The sequence below is a fragment of the Dreissena polymorpha genome, chromosome 3 (genome assembly GCF_020536995.1).
Source record: "Dreissena polymorpha isolate Duluth1 chromosome 3, UMN_Dpol_1.0, whole genome shotgun sequence".
NCBI lineage: Eukaryota > Metazoa > Mollusca > Bivalvia > Myida > Dreissenidae > Dreissena > Dreissena polymorpha.
Genome location: NC_068357.1, coordinates 99,081,571 through 99,102,365, shown reverse-complemented (window position 1 = coordinate 99,102,365; position 20,795 = coordinate 99,081,571). Strand labels below are relative to the sequence as shown.

Sequence of the window (20,795 nt, the reverse complement as noted above, 5' to 3'; positions counted from 1 at the left end):
GTACCATTACAGATACTGTTTTTAGAATTTAATATATAGCAGGCCCGTACCCATGCCATGGGCCCAGGGACCCGGGCCCCCCCAGCTGGCTGTCAAACTATGATTTTTTTAAATAATCGGCCCACTGCAATTTTTTCACTCGTGCAAGGGCCCACAGTACACTTTCCCTCAAAACAAAAGAGCAGCTATGTTTTATTGTCCCTGATAAACAAGGGGATTAACGCTCGCCAATCGAGATAAGCCTCTAGGCAATGTTTTCTTATCGCCTTGTACACACATCCCCGATCAGTCCCCCATTGTGATCATGAATGCTTCATGTATCGATGGTTGAATGATGTAACATGTATTTTGATAAGTGCAGCGAATGGAAGCAACTGCTACAGGAGGTCGTAGACTATGGTCTGATAATTGCCGACTCAAGTTTTTTCCTTCTTTGAGAAGGCCCTAGACGTATTATTCCCTTCTAAAAGTTTAATTGTTTTTTTTTAAACCTTTTATTGGGAATTTTTAAGTCCCAATATATACTTTTTGCATTGAGAATAGGGCCCTGAATTTGACCCGGAACAAAAACACTGACAAAGGTATTAAAACTGAGTATTTATAATTTTTGAAAGGAAATCACTGAAAAAGACTACGATGAGATAGTTAACATGTTTGTTTAAAAGAAAAACAGATTCATAAATTTGCCGAGCAACAGATAAGAATTTGGCAGAATTCAGTATTTAAAATAATTGAGTACCGAGAATTGAGTAATATCAACCTTTTAATGGCTCATTGGTAAAAAAATGAAAATTGAAACAACAAATCGATCTCATTACATAAGTTAACCTGATCCAGTGTAGAAAAATATTGTATAATTAAATTATCTCTTTCCTTGAATTTGTTTGAAAACAGTAAAATATGTTAAATTGATTATTTAAGACTGTCATTATTTCCCCAAAAAATTAGGCATTTCGCGCAATTTTTTCCTCAAAGGTCTTTCCCAAAAAATTACATTAAAAAACCTGTGACGTTATTGATTTGTGAAAACAAAATGGTGGAAGCAATACGAGTGTTGATGTGGATAATCGTCAGTTTAAACCTGTAAGTTTCGGAAATCTAAAGCTTTTAATATTGTTGTGAATTCACACCAATGTTTAAAGCGTAAGACTTCCGAAACGTGCTGATTTACTTGTTATATTCCATTAATTCATATCACAAAATACGTTTTTATAAGCATTAAAATTCACCTTGCAAAGTGCCAAAATAAAAAAAGTATATGTATAGGGAGGGGGGACCCCTCCCAAACCCTCCCCGGTTGGGCCCCCCCCCCCCCCAGTAAAAAAAATCCTGGGTACGGCCCTGATATAGTATGGTAAGGATGCTGTGTATTTAAAACAATAACACGATTCTTTATAATGCAGGTCTAAATAAATATAGAAACAACGCCTGCCTTGTTTCACGAAGAGATCGTATACGGCCACATAAAATTGTAGCAATCGTGTAATGATACACAAGCAAGCGTGTAATGATACACAATGTGAGAACCACAAATTACAGAAACATAAACTTTAAAGGGGCCTTTTCACGGTTTTGTAAATTGACAAAATTAAAAAACGTTGTTTTAAATTCGCAAATTTTATTTTCGTTTTAGTAATGATATTTGTCAGGAAATAGTAATACTGAACATTAACCATGCTTAAAAATTCATTATATGCATTTTTTGACGATTTGAAAACCTGAAAATTATAAAGCGTTGCAACGCGAAACGATTGAATAATTTGGAAAGTTCTGTTGTTGTCGTTATATTTTGGGAAACTAAGAGGATTGCTTATATAAGTAAATGAATACGTTTTTTGTCACTGTGACCTTGACCTTTGACCTAGTGACCTGAAAATCAATAGGGGTCATCTGTGAGTCACGATCAATGTACCTATAGAGTGTCATGATCCTAGGCAAAAGCGTTCTTGAGTTATCATCCGAAAATCATTTTACTATTTCGGGTCACCGTGACCTTGACCTTTGACCGTGTGACCTCAAAATCAATAGGGGTCATCTGCGAGTCATGATCAATCTACCTGTGAAGTTTCATGATCCTAGGCATATGCGTTCTTGAGTTTCATCCGAAAACCATTTTACTATTTCGGGTCACCGTGACCTTTGACCTAGTGACCTCAAAATCAATAGGGGTCATCTGCGAGTCATGATCAATCTACCCATAAAGTTTCATGATCCTAGGCATATGCATTCTTGAGTTATCATCCGGAAACCATTTTACTATTTCGGGTCACCGTGACCTTGACCTTTGACCTAGTGACCTCAAAATCTATAGGGGTCATCTTCGAGTCATGATCAATCTACCCATGAAGTTTCATGATCCTAGGCGTATGCGTTCTTGAGTTATCATTCAAAAACCATTTTACTATTTCGGGTCACCGTGACCTTGACCTTTGACCTAGTGACCTCAAAATCTATAGGGGTCATCTGCGAGTCATGATCAATGTACCTATGAAGTTTCATGATCCTAGGCCCAAGCGTTCTTGAGTTATCGTCTGACAACCACTTGGTGGACGGACCGACCGACCAACAGACCGACATGAGCAAAGCAATATACACCCTCTTCTTCGAAGGGGGGCATAAAAATTCATCTGCACATAGCATAAGCACGGATGGTCGAGTGGTCTAAGCGGGAGAATTTTTAATCCAAGACTCTAGTGGTCAGCAGCTTGAGCCCAGTTGAGGGTTACTATTATTCTTTTTTTAATTGTATTCTTGTTTTTTTACTGGATATTTTTTAGGTCCAATGTTTAAATTTATCAATATAAAGCATTTAATGACAAGCTTCAATACTTGCCAAAATCTGTGAAAAGGCCCATTTAACAAATCATAAGAAATCATGCAAAATTTTATTGGTAAATGTTGTTTGGTAACTTTATACGCACGATAAAATTATAACAATCGCGTTATGATATAAAATGTGACAACCACAAATTACAAAAGCATACAATTTTAACAAATCAAAAGAAAGCATGCCACATTTTTGTTGGAAAATATTGTTTAGTTACTCTGTAAGGAATTTGAGTTTGTGAATGATTTTAAATCGGTCCATTATCCCGATTCATTTTTTAACAAGCGGAAGATGTTATAGATTTTAATGAAAATTATCCAGATAAATAATTAAATGTCATCTTTGCAGAGTATAATCAAACTTTTTAAAGAAAAGAAATAAATAATTGATGTAAATAAAGAAATAATGGAAAATCGGTTCGAGCAGACTGGTTTCTAAATGATCTCTTTTAATAATGTTTGTGAGATCGATCTGATCTCGAAAGCTCAATGTACCTAATTTAATAAAATACTTGGTTCACAACATACAGGGGAGGTATTCTATGTAGCAAGTTAGGCGAGTTATATTCATTAATATTTAATGACCGACTAACACACTAGGCTGAAAAGAATAATCTTAACATTAACGATAATGCAGATGAAAACATTACATAGTACCATGTAACGTGTTTAATTATATTACTAGAAATATAACATAATAAAAACTTATTAAAATTGGTTTTAGGGGTCAAATGATTGGCGCTATTCGTTCCATGTACTCAAATGTTGAATCAATTGTTAAGTATGATAGGTTATCAAATGATACCTTTACATGTATGCCAGAAGAATCGTTGTCAAACCTTTTTGTTCTATTTGAACGATATTAAATAAGTTTTGTTGATGTATAACTTTGGAGAATACGACTAGATGTTTTGTTATTTTTTCAGAGAATGGAAAATATTGAAGAGAAATATATCTTTTTGTTATATTGATACCCAATCAGAGATTGTCTGTCAAATACATTGGATTTGTTGTTTATTCCCACGGGAGTTTAATTTTGCATGACTTTGTTTAGTTTATCTTGACAATCATTGAAAGCTTTTTTAAATTAAGACAATGTTTATCTTTTTTTTGTATGTTAAGATGTTTAATGTCAGTTTAGTATGGTATGCGAAAAAGATGTATCTTTGTTATAACGAATTTAACTTAAATCCGCACACTAACATGTGTCTTTAGAATATTTAATGTACTGTATTAAATGTTTGAGCTCTATGTTCCTATAAAAGTCGATAACAAAAGCTCAACATAAGTACTTTGCGTTGAAGTGAGCTCAAAATAACATATCTGTTATATTATCCCACTTCTTTAAAATGTTTGATTAATGTTTATTTTATTTGAGTTCCTTGCTGCCTTTCTGATTATTTCAAACAGCTTTTTATTAATAAAACACAGTCACAGTTTGAAAAGATTTACATTTCCACCTACCTTCGCGATAAGACACTAAACTTTCGCATCTTTAAACAAGAGGGCCATGATGGCCATGTATCGCTCCACTGCTGAAAAAAAGGCTGAATCAAATATTCTCGGCATGTGCAAATACTTAAATATAGGCCCTATTTAAGCACATGTACACTTTTCTGACCTGTGCTGGGTCAAATTTAACCTCAGGGGCATAATTCGAGCAAACTTTGTAGATGACTACTATATCTCACTACATACAAAATGTGGTAGCCCTAGGTCCTAGAGTTAAGGACAAGAATATTTTTAAAGTGTTCACAAAATAAGCAAGATATAAGTGTATATAATGTTCGATTTTGTGACCCGCGGGTCAGGGTCAAATTTGACCCAAAGGGCATAATTTGAACAAACTTGGTAGAGGATTATAAGATGTTACTACATACCAAATTTGGTAGCCATAGTCCGAATGGTTTTCAACAAGAAGATTTTTAAAGATTTCACAAAATAGGCGCTTTATGAGTGTTTATTCAATTTTGTGACCCCCGGGGCAGGGTCAAAGTTGACCCCAGAGGCATTATTTGAACAAATTTGGTAGAGGTTTATTAGATGTCACTACATACCAAATTTGGTAGCCCTAGGCCCAATGGTTATGGACAGAAGATTTTTAAAGTTTTCACAAAATAGGCCCCATATAAGCGTATGTTCAGTTTTGTAACCACCCGGGCACGGTCAAATTTGACCCAAGGGGCATAATTTGAACAAACTTGGTCGAGAACTATTAGATGTCACTACATACCAAATTTGGTAGCCCTATGCCTTATGGTTAAGGACAAGGAGATTTTTAAAGTTTTCACAAAATAGGCACTATATAAGCATATAATCGATTTTGTGGCCACCAGGGCAGGGTCAAATTTGACCCTGGGGCATAATTTGAACAAACTAAGTAGAGGACTATACAATGTCACTACATACGAAATTGTGTAGCCCTAGGCCTAATGGTTATGGACAAGAATTTTTTTTAAGTTTTCACAAAAGAGGCATTATATAAGCAAATGTTCAATTTTGTGATCCCCGGGGCAGGGTCAAATTTGACCCCAGGGATACAATTTGAACAAATTTGGTAGAGGACTATAAGATGTCACTACATACCAAATTTGAAAGCCCTAGGCCAGATGGTAATGCAGGGGTTCCGCTGTCGATCGCCATTGGCGCCAAATGGCGCTAAATTTTTAAATGTGGCTCCAATTTTTTAAAAGTGGCGAATTTCAGAATCGGTAAAATCCTATCCGAAAATGTACTGCGAGTCGAAAGCACGCGACCGAGCATTAGCGGCTAGCGTCTGTCAGTTGTAAATATTGATTTACGACGATGTAAGCGACCTACAGTGCAGAGTGCATTAGAAATCACCGAAGCGTGTAAGTGTTACAAACGGTGTTTTTACTGCTATTGTCAAGTTTTATGGGGGTTATTATCGGATTAACGGCTCCTTTATGATATTGAGCAATAAGTTAAGTAACACGGGGACAAACTGTCACGACGATCAATAATTATAATGATTATTAGGGCCGCTATTTCTTTGTTAAAATCAAAACCATGGGGCTGGCAAAAGCATTTAATTTTTCCACATCAACAAATAAAAACTTGTTTCAACAGGTATTTGTGAGCATTTCTGTTTAATAGATTCATTATTGTAATGTTCTGGGAAGGATATAAATTGATTAAGATAACAACAATTTCTGAATTAAATATAAAACATTCACTCGATGTACTATATTTCGGATAAGTTAAATTCGGACATTTAAAGATAGGGACATTTATGTGTTGGTTTGATGTTGATAGTTTGTAAAAATATGTTTTATGTTATTTCAGGCAACTAGAATGGATGGTGGCAATTATCTGGGCCTTTCTGTCAGGAAAAAGGCGTGAACAACAGTCATTTAATTGAACCTGGAAATCATCCACCACTAACAGAAAACTTGTTAACAACAGAAGCTGATGTATATCATGTCCAAATGACCAAATATAACTGTTAAAACACTTTGAAGTGAGATGCTTTATTTTCTGGTTCCCTTTTAAATGATGAACATTGGTGTGATTTTATGTTTAAATAATTAATTTCAAAACATTTATGCAGCATACTGTTTAATACGTTGATGTTAACATTATTATATTATTTTGGTTATCTGTGTTGTTTATCAAGTTGAAAAAAATGTTATTTATATACAAATAAAGCTTATTAAGACTTATGAAGGTATGACTTATGAAGGTACTTATTGTTTTTTTTATGAAATATCATACTTTTTAAAGTGATAATATAGTCAATGACAATAATGTAGTAAGGTTTCTTAAAATGATTGTCCTTATTAATAAGATGGAATAACAGACAATATTTACGTTGCGAAAAAGTGGCGACAACTTTTTTTGGGCCAGTGGAACCCCTGGTAATGGACAATACGAATTTTGAAGTTTTCACAAAATAGGCCTTATATAAGCATATGTTCAATTTTGTGACCCCCCGGGGCAGGGTCAAAGTTGACCCCAGGGATAAAATTTGAACAAATTTGGTAGAGGACTATTAGATGTCACTACATACCAAATTTGATAGCCCTAGGCCCCATGGTGATGAACAAAAATTTTAAAATTTTCACAAGATAGGCCTTATATAAGCATATGTTCAATTTTGTGACCCCCGGGGGCAGGGTAAAATTTGACCCCAGGGGCATAATTTGAACAAACTTGGTAGAGAACTATCACTACATACCAAATTTGGTAGCCCTAGGCCCAATGTTTATGGACAAGAAGGTTTTTAAAGTTTTCACAAAATAGGCTCCATATAAGCGTATGTTCAATTGTGCGACCCCCAGGGCAGGGTCAAATTTGACCCCAGGGGCATAATTTGAACAAACTTTGATAGAGGACTATAAGATGTCACTACATACCAAATTTGGTATCCCTTGGCCCAATGGTTATGGACAAGTAGATTTTTAAAGTTTTCACAAAATAAGCACTTTATAAGCATATATTCAATTTTGTGACCCCCGGGGTAGTTCAAAATTTGACCCCAGGGGCATAATTTGAAAAAACTAAGAAGAGAACAATAACATGTCACTACATATCAAATTTGGTAGCCCTATGCCATACGGTTATGGACAAAAAGATTTTTAAAGTTTTCCCACAATAGGTCTTAAATAAGCATATGTTCAATTTTGTGACCCTCTGGGCAGGGTCAAACTTGACCCCAGGGGCATAATTTGAACAAACTTGGTAGAGGACTATTGCATGTCACTACATACCAAATTTGGTAGCCCTATGCCATACAGTTATGGACAAAAAGATTTTTTAAGTTTTCACAAAATAGGCCTTATATAAGCATATATTCAATTTTGTGACCCTCGGGGCAGGGTCAAACTTGACCCCAGGGGCATAATTTGAACAAACTTGGTAGAGGACTATAAGATGTCACTTCATACCAAATTTTGTAGCCCTAGGCCCAATGGATATGGCCAAAAAGATTTTTAAAGTTTTCACAAAATAAGCACTTTATAAGCATATATTCAATTTTGTGACCCCAGGGCAGTTTCAAATTTGACCCCAGGGGCATAATTTGAACAAACTAATTAGAGAACTATTACATGTCACTACATACCAAATTTGGTAGCCCTATGCCATACGGTTATCGACAAAAAGATTTTTAAAGTTTTCACGAAAAAAGGCCTTATATAAGCTGAGTTCAATTTTGTGATCCTCTGGGCAGGGTCAAACTTGACCCCAGGGGCATAATTTGAACAAACTTGGTAGAGGACTATAAGATGCCACTACATACCAAATTTGGTAGCCCAAGGCCCAATGGTAATGGACGGGAATATTTATCTTGACAATGAATTCATTTAATTTATTAACTGAATTTAATAAAAGAAAGCATTACTCAAACACATTGTTCATAAAGTGTGTAATCAATTACAAATACGTATAATATCAATAATTAATGGCTAGCAAACTGCAACAAGAAACGAAAATGTGGCATATGCAATCGCTTCAAAACAAAATACTTCCGAAAATGGCAAACCACTGTTCAACCATCGCAGGATACCCAAGCTCGACTCATTCCGCATCACTCCCTCCATTTACTGGTGTGTAACGAAATGATTTAGTCAAGGGTATCGGATGGTGCTGTTTTATATTCTTTGAGTAAGAGGAACGTTGGGTATCATTGAAATAAATATGAAACAAGGGCTGTTGGTAAAACACGCATGCCCCCCCCCCCCAAATGGGCTGTCAGTTGTTGAATACATTAGAAACCATTTTACTGCTTCAGGTCAGTTACCTTGACCTTTGACCTAGTCACCTGAAAATCTAAAGGGGTCATCTGCCAGTCATGATCAATGTACCTATGAAGTTTCATGATCCTAGGCCTAAGCATTCTTGAGTTATCATCTGAAAACCAATTTTACCGTTTCGAGTCACTGTGACCTTGACCTTTGACCTAGTGACCTGAAAATCAGTAGGGGTCATCTGCCAGTCATGATCAATGTACCTATGAAGTTTCATGATCATAGGCCTAAGCAAATCTTGAGTTATCATCCGAAAACCATTTAACTGTTTCGAGTCACTGTGACCTTGACCTTTGACCCAGTGACCTGAAAATCAAAAGGGGTCATCTGCCAGTCATGATCAATGTACCTATGAAGTTTCATGATCCTAGGCCTTAGCATTCTTGAGTTATCATCCGGAAACCATTTTACTGTTTTGAATCACTGTGACCTTGACCTTTGACCTAGTAACCTGAAAATCAATAGGGGTCATCTGCCAGTGATGATTAATGTACCCATGAAGTGTCATGATCCTAGGCATAAGCGTTTTTGACTTATCATCCGGACACCATTTTACTGTTTTGTGTCACTGTGACCTTGACATTTGACCTAGTGACCTGAAAAGCAAAAGGGGTCATCCGCCAGTCATGATCAATGTACCTATGAAGTTTCATGATCCTAGGCCTAAGCGTTCTTGAGTTATCATCCGGAAACCATTTGGTGGAAGGACCGACGGACAGACCGACATGTGCAAAACAATATACCCCCTCTTCTTCGAAGGGGGACATACAAATACATAAGTCCCGTAGAGCATGCATTAATTTTGTCAAATAACGTTTAAAAGGTCTACAAAATCCATTTCCGGACGAGAAATGTTTATGTTAACCAATGTTGACCACTCGACACTTACTGAGTTTAGATCTCTCTAAGATCTTCACGTTTAACACACTGTCTTTTGAAAACTGATATCAATAGAGATGTAATTCTTATATGTTTGCCAAATCTGTATTCTGAAATTGGTATGTCAAGTTTAAATGAAAACTGTCGTATATTGTTTACTCACTAACTAGACAATTTAACATTCTGCCAGATCTTGATAACAGTGACATAAATTTCAGGCCTACGCGTACCCTTAAGTAAGTATCAACGTTCCTTTCATGTTAACATTTAAGGAATGCATATTTTCATTACAACTAAAATGCATCCATTGGTTCACGTGTCAAACACTTATATGTTTTGCAGGACCTTCGAAACTCCTATCGATGCACACTGACCGAGCACCACGCTGATTGCCATTCCAAGACTGTGCCATTTGGGACAGAGAACTGAAAAGAACACAGACAATACAGTACAAACATTAAATCATATAATAACGCATCAGAAAGGACATTACATTTATTAAATAAGAAACGGTATAAAATGAAACAGGCATCAATAAAACAAGCATTTTGGCATACATAACACATATTATGTATGTTTGAAAAGATTAACAAGCAGTGTACTATTTACAAGCATGATAAGCCTGCAACGCAAAAACCAAAAACATGACGTATTTGCATATGCTGAATGAAAACAATGGAAACTTTTATTTACCTAAATTTATTAACACAGTGCATTGTTAGCATGGCATTAACCGTACTGTGTGTAGAAAGCATGAAAGAACGATGAGTAAAATAAGGTTTAGGCGTAAATTTTATTGTAATGGCTATACTAACTTGAGGCATATACTTAAATCACATAAAACATAAAGAGTGAAGCAAGCGTGGAATATATAGGATGATGTTTCTTTTAAAATGTTTATTTTTATAAAATAAATGTGAGGCATATCGTAAATTCAAATCAATAACAAGGGCTGTTTGTAAAACATGCATGCCCCCCATATGGGCTGTCCGTTGTAGTGGCAACCATTGTGCGAATACGATTTTTGTCACTGTGACCTTGACCTTTGACCTAGTGACCTGAAAATCAATAGGGGTCATCTGCGGGTCACGATCAATGTACCTATGAAGTGTCATGATCCTAGGCAAAAGCGTTCTTGAGTTATCATCCGAAAATCATTTTACTATTTCGGGTCACCGTGACCTTGACCTTTGACCTTGTGACCTCAAAATCAATGGGGGTAATCTGCAAGTCATGATCAATCTACCTATGAAGTTTCATGATCCTAGGCGTATGCGTTCTTGAATTATCATCCGAAAACCATTTTACTATTTCGGGTCACCGTGACCTTGACCTTTGACCTAGTGACCTCAAAATCAATAGGGGTCATCTGCGAGTCATGATCAATCTACCCATGAAGTTTCATGATCCTAGGCGTATGCGTTCTTGAGTTATCATCCGGAAACCATTTTACTATTACGGGTCACCATGACCTTGACCTTTGACCTAGTGACCTCAAAATCAATAGGGGTCATCTGCAAGTCATAATCAATCTTCCCATGAAGTTTCATGATCCTAGGTGTATGCGTTCTTGAGTTATCATCTGGAAACCATTTTACTATTTCTGGTCACTGTGACCTTGACCTTTGACCTAGTGACCTCAAAATCAATAGGGGTCATCTGCGAGTCATGATCAATGTACCTATGAAGTTTCATGATCCTAGGCCCAAGCGTTCTTGAGTTATCGTCTGACAACCACCTGGTGGACGGACCGACCGACAGACCGACCGACAGACCGACATGAGCAAAGCAATATACCCCCTCTTCTTCGAAGGGGGGCATAAATATACATGAACTATATAAAGTATTCAATTTCTACACCACAAAAAAGAAAATCATGATAAAATTCAACTTAAATATTGTAATATATAGTTTTTAGTAAGAATATTCATTTAAGACTCACCTGTAAGTGCTTGCACGTTTGCAGCAGCAGTGAACAGGTAGCTGAGCCAGGTATAGACGGCACTGTACTTGTGAGCCCAGAGTAGGGCGGGTAGCACAAACATCTTCCCGAACATTGATAGCATAAGCCCGCACATGCAGTCCTTAAAACTGGAAGAAGCATAGATCTTTTAATTAACATTTAGTGAAAATATTAAAACTAAACTAATAAATTATAATAAAAAAAGACATTTTATTTGTCATGTTTAATTTTGCATCAGATGTAAGGTACTGTTTTGCCTATGCAAAGGTCACATGACCTGTATTCAGTGGTAACAGTATTTTCTCTTCTGACATTTTTTTTAAATTTCATTGTTAAATATAGTACATTTTTATTAAATTGCCATGTGTGTTTATAAACATGATTAACATAATATTTACTAGGACAATATCACACCATATTCCATTTTAGAGCGTTTAATGCAGTATAAACAAGGGCTGTTTGTAAAACATGCATGCCCCCCATATGGGCTCTCCGTTGTAGTGACAGCCATTGTGTGAATATGTTTTTGTCACTGTGACCTTGACCTTTGACCTAGTGACCTGAATATCAATAGGGGTCATCTGCCAGTCTTGATCAATGTACCTATGAAGTTTCATGATCCTAGCCATAAGCGTTCTTGAGTTATCATCCGGAAACCATTTTACTATTTCGGGTCACCGTGACCTTGACCTTTGACCTAGTGACCTGAAAATCAATAGGGGTCATCTGTGAGTCATGATCAATCTACCTATCAAGTTTCATGATCCTAGGAATAAGTGTTCTTCAGTTATCATCCGGAAACCATTTTACTATTTTGGGTCACCATGAACTTGACCTTTGACCTAGTGACCTCAAAATCGATAGGGATCATCTGCAAGTCATGATCAATGTACCTATGAAGTTTCATGATCCTAGGCATAAGCGTTCTTGAGTTATCATCCAGAAACCATTTTACTATTTCGGGTCACCATGACCTTGACCTTTGACCTAGTGACCTCAAAATCAATAGGGGTCATCTGCGAGTCATGATCAATGTACCAATGAAGTTTCATGGTCGTAGCAATTAGCGTTCTTGAGTAATCATCCGGAAACCATTTTACTTTTTCAGGTCACCGTGACCTTGACCTTTGATATAGTGACCTGAAAATCGATAGGGGTCAACTGCGAGTCATGATCAATCTACCTATCTAGTTTCATGATCCTTGACATAAGCGTTCTCGAGTTATCATCCGGAAACCATTTTACTCTTTCGGGTCACCATGACCTTGACCTTTGACCTAGTGACCTGAAAATCAATAGGGGTCATCTGCGAGTCATGATCAATCTACCTATCAAGTTTCATGATCCTAGGCATAAGCGTTTTTGAGTTATCATCCGGAAACCATTTTACTATTTCGGGTCACCGTGACCTTGACCTAGTGACCTGAAAATCAATAGGGGTCATCTGCCAGCCATTATCAATCTACCTACGAAGTTTCATGATCCTAGGCATAAGTGTTCTTGAGTTATCATCCAGAAACCATTTTACTATTTCGGGTCACTGTGACCTTGACCTTTGACCTGAAAATCAATAGGGGTCATCTGTGAGTCATGATCAATCTACCTATCAAGTTTCATGATCCTAGGCCTAAGCGTTCTTGAGTTATCATCCGGAAACCATTTTACTATTTCGGGTCACCATGACCTTGACATTTGACCTAGTGACCTCAAAATCAACAAGGGGCCATCTGCAAGTCATGATCAATGTACCTATGAAGTTCCATGATCCTAGGCCCTAGCGTTTTTGAGTTATCATCCGGAAACCACCTGGTGGACTAACCGACATGTGCAAAGCAATATACCCCCTCTTCTTCGAAGGGGGGCATAAATATTGTATGTATATGAAAGGTTTGAATTGTTCAACAACGCTTATTCCATAGACCACAAATTGTTCAGCATCTTCAAAACATAATCATGCGGAAGCTATTTGAATAATTTACACGTACAGATAGGTTACATTAAATTATAAACTACTCGCCTTGGCCAATCATGCTTTTCTTTTGAAAACATCTTGAATACGGACATCAATGTAACGACAACGACCAGGAATGTGAACATGTCTGCAACAAAAAAGTAAAAATTAACAATATCAAATAAAGTGATGGGTGCTCTCGACTTTGCTTTTTTAAGCAATATGAATGCAATGAGTTGTGAAAACTTAAAAAAGAGTAGCAAATGCCCTAAATTGCTCACCTAATGCCGAAAAAACTGAACTCAGTTTGGACCAGCTTTTGAAAAGCTTCTAGAATCAGTTTAAAACTCGGCCAAAATATAATTACAACACATTTATTCAACAAGCTTGATGATGATTGGGTTTAAAAAAGGCATCTAGAAGGTTTTAAGCGTTTAAGTAAATTAATCTCAGTTACCTAGATTTTGATTCCGAGTGGCCAACTTTGGAACTCAAGCCAATATATAATTGAGACAGAGTTTCATGAATATTGGGTCATAAATTTATCCTCTTTAGTGTTCACACGATCATTCGTTCATTTGCCATAGTGTCATAGTTTTAACCCTATAGATCTGGATATATTTTCCAAGCACGTTTCATAAAGATTAGCCGGTAAAGTAAAGATATACATCGAAAGATCTGTCTGTGTTTTTTCCTTCTATTCATCTTAAATTGTTATCATACATGCCCCAATTCCGAATTTGGCAAATATATTAATATGATACATTTTCTGACCTAGTTTGACCAAGAATGGGAAGAACATGTGGGCTCTAGAGTGTTCAATAGCTTATGACAAAGTTTTTAACTGCTCGTGAACCAGTTTTGAACTCGGCTGATATATCATTTGGTCAAAGTTCTTAACAAGTTTCATTACAATTCGACCACAAATGTGGTCTCTGGGTTGTTAAGTAGCTTTTTATTTTAATTGACCTTGTGCCCGAGTTTTTGACCTGATGTGACCCAGTCTTTATCTCTGCCAAGATATTGGGACAATGACTTAGTTTAATTACAATTTGAAAGTAAATGTGGCCTCTTGAGCATTAAAAAGCTTTTCAATGTGACCTCGTGACCTAGGTTTTCAAACAGCGCGACCCAGTTTGAATCTCTATTTAGATATCAATGAGACAAATGTAATTGCCAAGTTAAATGAAGATTTGGCATTTATTTGATATTGTAACCTTGTTTGTGACCTTACATGACTCAATTTTAAACTGTGCTGCAATATCATTAAGACAAATGTTAAGTCTGACTAAGTTTCATAAACAATCGTTGATAAATGTGGCAACTAGAGTGTTCAAAAGGTCGGGAACGTACAAACAACTGCAGACAAAAGGTGTTCACAAAACCTAACTATGAGCAAATTATGCTCAAGTGAGCTAAAAGAACGGAACACCATAACATTTACGAAACAGTGAAATGAACAGAGACTAAAACTTTCATTCTTGTAAATAAACAATAGAAAGTATTTGCAGTAAAAGAGCCCAGACAGTAAAGCACAAGGATCAAATTTAAGAAATCTTTAGAATAATAAATCTGAAAAATTACAAAAGCTGAACAAGATCATGTTAGGCAAATCATATTTGACGGTTATTTAAATCCCAGCAAGATGATGCAGAAAATTGAGAAGAAAACATGGTTAATAATGACAATTCAAATATAATGATAAAACATAATACAAGAACAATTATTGAAGCAGTACAATCTAGCAGTATGCACTTTCAATATTCAGTATGTATCATTTGAAGTCTTGCTAGTACATGTAGTTGCAGTAAAAAAAGTGCTTATTATAACTAATTGATTATTTATCAATTTCAGAAATTGTCAAAGCCCTAAACTTTTCAGTCACATGCATCTAGCAAAATATGCTGGTAGTATGTCAAATTCTTCATGAATAAGGAATCTTTCTATATACTTGTTAAAATAAAAAGCCAGTGGAAAATAGTGGGAAATACACCGGATAAGAAAGTCAATAATTGGGCATCATTCTGTATATGAAATGGTAATTAAACAAATTCCCATAACTGTAGCAAAAATCATTGATGGTAAACTTCAAGAACATGTCACCAAGTGTATTGCAATGCAAACTCAAAAAACATGCATGCCCCCCATATGGGCTGTCAGTTGTAGTGGCAGCCATTGTGTGAATACGTTTTTTGTCACTGTGACCTTGACCTTAGACCTAGTGACCTGAAAATCAATAGGGGTCATCTGCCAATCATGATCAATATACCTATGAAGTTTCATGATCCTTGGCTCTATTATTCTTGAGTTATCATCAGGAAACTATGTTACTGTTTCGAGTCATTGTGACCTTGATCTTTGACCTAGTCACCTGAACATCAATAGGGATCATCTGCCAGTCATGATCAATGTACATATGAAGTTTCATGATCCTAGGCGTAAGCATTTTTGAGTTATCATCCGGAAACCATTTTACTGTTTTGAGTCACTATGACCTTCACCTTTGACCTAGTGATCTGAAAATCGATAGGGGTCATTTGCCAGTCATGATCAATGTACCTATGAAGTTTCATGATCCTAGGCGTAAGCATTCTTGAGTTATCATCCAGAAACCAATTTACTACATCCGGAAACCATTTTACTATTTTGAGTCAATGTGACCTTGACCTTTGACCTAGTGACCTGAAAATTGATAGGGGTCATCTGCCAGTCATGATCAATGTACCTATGAAGTTTCATGATCCTAGGCGTAAGCATTCTTGAGTTATCATCCGGAAACCATTTTACTATTTCGAGTCACTGTGACCTTGACCTTTGACCTAGTGACCTGAAAATCAATAGGGGTCATCTGCCAGTCATGATCAATGTACCTATGAAGTTTCATGATCCTAGGAGTAAGCATTCTTGAGTTATCATCCGGAAACCATTTTACTATTTCGAGTCACTGTGACCTTGACCTTTGACCTAGTGACCTGAAAATCAATAGGGGTCATCTGCCAGTCATGATCAATGTACCTATGAAGTTTCATGATCCTAGGCCTAAGCGTTCTTGAGTTATCATCCGGAAACCATCTGGTGGACGGACCGACCGACCGACAGACCGACCGACATGTGCAAAACAATATACACCCTCTTCTTCAAAGGGGGCCATAACAACTGAAATATCAACTGTTAATATTGTTAAATTGCTTTAAAAAAGAATATTGATTAAACTTAATTTTAATGAAAGTATAACATAATTATTTTCAAACAGGATCAGAACCACAGTTTCAACATTACATCATTATCTCAACTTGGATGACTGCAAAAATCAAGAAGCACATTTTAGCATACCTATAGCTGCCAAACAAAAATTCCAATAAAGGTCGATCTCCAGGGCTGAATAGAGGACATTGTCTTGGGGCCAAGCCTTTTCCACATTGTGAGTTGATGGGCGCAAGAGTCTGGTGACTGCATCACAGATCAACAACACCAGGCAGAACTTCCAGTGTGACTGAAAATTAATAAATATGTAAAATGGTAAAATCTTATCAACTCATTTATAAAGATCAATACTTTGGAACAAATCGGTCAAGAAATAAGCACAAAAAAATGTAACAATTATATGCATTATACACAATTTTACTTAAATAATTGCACTTATAATACAAATATAACATAAAAAAAACAATTAACATGTTTAAAAAATTCTGCGTTTTCATGCAGACATTTATTTATTTTATGCTTTCCGGTGGTTTATAGTGGAATATCAGTGAATTAAAACTGATAATTTCACTGCTGTTTCAAACAATGAAAATTATCAGTGAAAATTATCGATAATTTTCCCTGTTTACTGTGAAATGACATCATTTTTTTGACGAAATGACGTCATTATCCCAGCAAAATTCTTTAGTTAAACTCTTTAAAAATGTATATAAACTGTGAAAAAAAGCATAAAATAAAAAGAAAATTTGTTGGATTCGGTGGTAAAACTACTTTAATATCTTGCAAAACTCGTACCAAAAAACTGGCTGAAATTCTGATTTAAATTATGGAGGTCCAAAAATATTTCCAAGAACTCCAGTTTGGTAAAACTATTTCATGACTGGGTTAATTATTTACTTCTTAAAAAATACGGAAATCAGTCATGAAAGAGCAAATTCAAAATAACATGCCCATTTTTGTATTGTTTGCATTAGAAGTTTAATAAACTATTAATAATTAAACATATCAAGCATTTTTCTGCTTGAAAATTCTAACCCTAGAAACTAATACAAATAACAGCAAACAAACAATACAATTTAAAATCCTAATAAGTCTAGTATAAATTATAATCATGCAGTTATGGTTGTGTAAAATCCATAATTAACATGATCTTAATTCCTAAGGTAACTTCACATCTTTCACACGGGTTTATCTTGCATCACACAATGTTGTACAAAAAAACAGTTCACAATGAGTTAATTTAAATTTGAAAATTAATAAAACTTCAGTGACCAATTGTCCCACTTTTAAACACAGTACATAACAGTTACACACTGTTAAATACTACAAATGCAAAAACTGTGTCATTACATATCAAAACAAGCAAAATCTACTTAACACATCCAAACCTTGATTCCACTATTAATGAGTATATGACGGAACGCCCCTCTCTTGAGAAGAATAGCATCCAGACTTACTATCACCCTGTCATGTTCTATGTACTTGTCCACTGGCTTACCACATTTCGCCTGTTATGAAAGTAAAAAACAACAACTCTTATAATCATTTTGAATTGAATGGTTTCATTTTGTTGAAATAAAATATCAAACGAACATATGTAGAGATGATCAAAAATGAACTTTTCATTTAAGTTAAAGAAATAAAACTGCACAACAATCTTGGTAAACTATTGAAGATTGGAAAATAACATTGCAAATGAGAATAATCAAGACATACATATGTGTCTATAGGGCACGGATGCCCTAGTTGCAATAATGCAACTCTCAGCTTTATTACCCAAAGGGTTGCTGAGAGATGCAATGCGCCGTCTTTTATCCAAAGGTGAAAAATTTCATCAACACTCCAAAGGCTGAGGAACACTGATACTGCAAAAATGTATCGACGTTTACCTGTTTAAAGTACAAACTCATGCAAATGGTACCATTAAAGCAAGAAATAATTGCTTTTTATTTACTTTGTTATTCTTTGGTAGGCTTCTATCCACCATATTGGGAACTGTTGTAAGTTTGCTGACAAAAAGTGTCGCTATTGGTTAGGTCGCATAACACCAATCTTTTGCACATAGTGATATTTGATGTACCCATTTATTATATGTCATAATGATAGTCGATAACAATGTCCGTCAAGAGTCGTCGAATATTTATACTGTAAGAAATTTCAAAATGAAAATGACAGCAAGAATAGTGTGTTGTATCGTTAGGCTGCATGCAAAGTAGAATGTCTTTCAGCGGCAATTCAGGTAAACTTAATGTGTTTATGAAGTTTATTCATCGTTTTCCTTAATTGGTAACGAACGACCCCTGTTTAGTGATGCACTCCAAATCTATGCGCATATTTGGGATTGTGTATATCAAGGAGCGCATATGTAGAGCTGCCATAGCAAAAATTATCAAAGGCTCTTGGAGTACGTTTATATGGACTAGGATGCCCCCATATTCCAAATTTGCAAACAAATTATTATTAAGTCAAAATGTAGCCATTTTATAAACCTATGGAAAATGATTCATGTCGCCGAATACGTATGTAAATTAACATTGTTCAATGGTATTATGTTTAAAATAATATCAATAATAACGGAAATAATTCAACAGTGATATGTAACCCAGTATTATCCGAATTAATAACTGTCCGAAAGAAACACCAAATGGACAAATTAGGCAACCAAATCGATACCTACACATAAAGATATTTTGATGACACCCCCTTTATAGTCACAAAACAAACTTGGAGCTTGACATCCACATGATATACAAACATATTCCATGACACACTCCGATCAAAATTACTTAACGTTCGGTATTTTTTTGTTTACAATACAGAAATATAGTGTGTTATACAAACAGCAAACGTTTTGGAGGTTATCATCCACCATTTTAAAAAGGAGTCAATTTTAATCTACATCTACATCATACGTCGGCGCAATCACACTTGATTATTACGCGACGGGTGGTGCTAGGTCAAGAGAAAGGTATGAAATGATAGGATAGATAGAAGAGATTTGATAGTTAAAAGTATAGAGATAGTAGAAAGTGTTGCCAGCTTCGTTTTCTCCTCTTCAACCCAGACTTCTCCGATTACGGTGGCCGCGGCCGGCACAGCAATGGGAATCACTAGGGGTTACTTGAAGCTGGGCACCTAACATTGATTAGAACGTGAGTGAGGAAAGCCCCTGCTTGAAGGATACCAAGTCAGGGGCCTCTGCGACTGACGCAGGGAGGTGGTTCAAAACGGATATGGTTCGTGGAAAGAATGAGTTCTTGTGGTAAGATGTGGATGTAGACGGCTGGTGGTACTTCTTGTTATGGTCCTTAGGGCGACTTGGGGCTTGTACAAGGTATTGGTTTGCTGGGATATCCACCAGGTCATTGATGATTTTGTACAGCATGGTGAGTTGCGCTTTGGTCCGTCGTGACTCTAGCGTCTCCCACCCCAAATACTCGATCATGGAGGATACGCTGCTGGTGTTGTGGTATCGGTTGGTCACGTATCTAGCAGCCCTCCTCTGTACCATCTCAAGCTTGTAAACCAGGTCCTTTGTAAAAGGGTTCCACACTGTGGAGCAATACTCAAGGCCTGGCCGGACAAAAGAAGTGTATGCCGTGGTCTTGACCTTCTCATTGCTGACGCGTAGGTTGCGCTGGAGGAAGCCAAGCGTACTGTTCCCCTTTTTCGCCGTGATGTCCATATGGTGGTTCCATGAAAGGTTTTGGGACAAGGTTACTCCCAGGTACTTGGTAGTCGAGTCAGTCCCGAGGATGTGGTCTTTCAGGGTGTAACGGAACATGATTGGGTTCCTCTTTCTGTGGACACGGAGAATGCTACACTTCTCTGAGTGAAAGTCCATACCCCATTGTTTCTCCCATTCGGCTAGTTTTATTAGGTCGTTTTGTAGGATCAGGCAGTCTTCTTCCGAGTTGATTTCCCGATAAACCACACAGTCATCTGCGAATAGCCTTACTCTGGATGTGACATGTAGTGGCAAGTCGTTGATGAAGATAAGAAATAAGATGGGTCCGAGGACGCTTCCCTGAGGGACTCCGCTAACGACGGGTGCTGGCTCGGATGTTGCTCCATCAACGAAAACCCTCTGCGTGCGATCTGTCAGAAAGGCTTCAATCCACTTTAAGGTGTTACCCCTGATGCCATAGTGGTTGAGTTTGGTCAGCAGGCGACTGTGCGGGACCCGATCGAAGGCCTTGCTGAA

The 20,795-nt window shown here is 36.6% G+C and overlaps 1 protein-coding gene across 3 annotated transcripts; it reads right to left on the bottom strand.

Annotated features, from left to right (window-relative positions):
- Positions 1 to 8,149: 8,149 nt before the first annotated feature.
- On the bottom strand, positions 8,150 to 19,434 carry LOC127870721 (protein ARV1-like). Of its 3 annotated transcripts, XR_008044890.1 has the most exons (7): positions 19,269 to 19,434; positions 17,980 to 18,099; positions 16,721 to 16,880; positions 13,454 to 13,535; positions 11,416 to 11,564; positions 8,944 to 9,898; positions 8,150 to 8,651 (listed from the first exon to the last, which is right to left on the bottom strand). XR_008044890.1 is itself a non-coding variant. In XM_052413159.1 (6 exons), exons 1-6 carry the CDS (start codon positions 19,353 to 19,355, stop codon positions 9,801 to 9,803), a joined length of 696 nt encoding a protein of 231 aa, XP_052269119.1. In that variant the 5' UTR covers positions 19,356 to 19,434; the 3' UTR covers positions 8,150 to 9,800. The 3 variants fall into 3 exon arrangements, 2 of the variants coding, with proteins under 2 accessions (XP_052269119.1, XP_052269120.1); XM_052413159.1 differs by having other exon boundaries at positions 8,150 to 9,898; XM_052413160.1 differs by lacking the exon at positions 19,269 to 19,434 and adding an exon at positions 18,546 to 19,160 and having other exon boundaries at positions 8,150 to 9,898.
- Positions 19,435 to 20,795: the final 1,361 nt, after the last annotated feature.

Coding starts and splice junctions, on each gene's coding strand:
- LOC127870721 (XM_052413159.1), bottom strand. CDS start 19,355: ATGGAATATGTTTGTATATCATGTGGATGTCAAGCTCCAAGTTTGTTT. Junction 11,565..13,453: donor GAAAAGCATGATTGGCCAAG/GCGAGTAGTTTA, acceptor TGCTTCTTCCAG/TTTTAAGGACTGCATGTGCG. Junction 9,899..11,415: donor AAACGTGCAAGCACTTACAG/GTGAGTCTTAAA, acceptor TGTTCTTTTCAG/TTCTCTGTCCCAAATGGCAC.